The sequence below is a fragment of the Monoraphidium neglectum genome (genome assembly GCF_000611645.1).
Source record: "Monoraphidium neglectum strain SAG 48.87 unplaced genomic scaffold scaffold04571, whole genome shotgun sequence".
Taxonomy (NCBI): domain Eukaryota; kingdom Viridiplantae; phylum Chlorophyta; class Chlorophyceae; order Sphaeropleales; family Selenastraceae; genus Monoraphidium; species Monoraphidium neglectum.
Genome location: NW_014009058.1, coordinates 3697 through 4654, shown reverse-complemented (window position 1 = coordinate 4654; position 958 = coordinate 3697). Strand labels below are relative to the sequence as shown.

General features: G+C 77.3%; 1 protein-coding gene across 1 annotated transcript in view; it reads left to right on the top strand.

Annotated features, from left to right (window-relative positions):
* Window positions 1-142: 142 nt before the first annotated feature.
* Window positions 143-958, top strand: part of MNEG_14547 (hypothetical protein) — a gene marked incomplete at both ends in the record, with an annotated part of 1675 nt that continues 859 nt past the window's right edge. The window contains 2 exons of the mRNA XM_014036981.1: window positions 143-160; window positions 408-652. Of these exons, the coding sequence (XP_013892435.1) occupies window positions 143-160; window positions 408-652 (263 nt within the window). The remainder of the gene's footprint in view (window positions 161-407; window positions 653-958) is intronic.

Sequence of the window (958 nt, the reverse complement as noted above, 5' to 3'; positions counted from 1 at the left end):
CCGCCGCCGCGGCGGCGAGGCTGCGGCGGGCGGCGCGCGGGGCGGGCGGCCGCGGCTGGTGGTGCTGAGCCCCGCGGATGCAGGGGAGACTGTGGTGTGTGCGCTCAAGGGTCTGGCCCTGAGTGCCCTGGACCTGCGCGGCATGAACCTGGGGACACGGGTGAGCGCCGCGCCGCGCGGCCGCGTGTGTGCATGATCCGGCTCAGGGGCCAAGCGGAACTCGGGACGGGAGGAGGGGCCACTGCTGGGGGCGTCGGCGGCCACTGCCTGACTCAGGTTGTTTCGCAGGGAATGGGCAAGGGTTACACAGGCACGCGTGGTGTTGGCGGGCGCGCCCGCGCCCCCTGGGCCGCCACCAACCCCGCGCTCCTCCCACCCCCTGCCCAATCCCCACACTCCGCCCGCAGGGCGGCCGCGCCGTGGCCGCCGCGCTGCCGCTGGCGCCGTCCCTGCTGTCCGTCGACCTGTCATCCACGGGCCTGGGTGACGACGCCGCGCTGGCGCTGGCGGCCGCACTGCCGGCCTGCCCCTGCCTGGAGTCGCTGGCTCTGGGTGGCAACGTGGTCGCGGACCGCGGGGCCGCCGCGCTGCTGGCCGCGCTCGAGGGCGGCGCGTGCCCGCGGCTGCGGGAGCTCAGCCTGCGCGGCAACAGGTGCGGCGGCGATGGGCCGGCTGTCTCTTGGCGGCCCGCCTGCGACCCTGGTGATGCGGCGCCGCGCCCGACGCGGTCTTCGCCGTGGCGGCCGTTTCATCCTGTCCGCGTCCCTCACCCGCCCTCTGCCATCCCCCTCCCCAACCTCGCGCCTGCCCAGGTTCCCCCTGGAGTGGGAGACCCTGCTGCGCGTGAGGGACCTGGCGGCGCTGCGGCCCGGCCTCAGGCTCGAGCTCCTGGGGCCGCCCGCAGACACCGGCGCCGGCGCGGGCGCCACCGCCGCATCCGCCTCGGCGGTCGCCACCC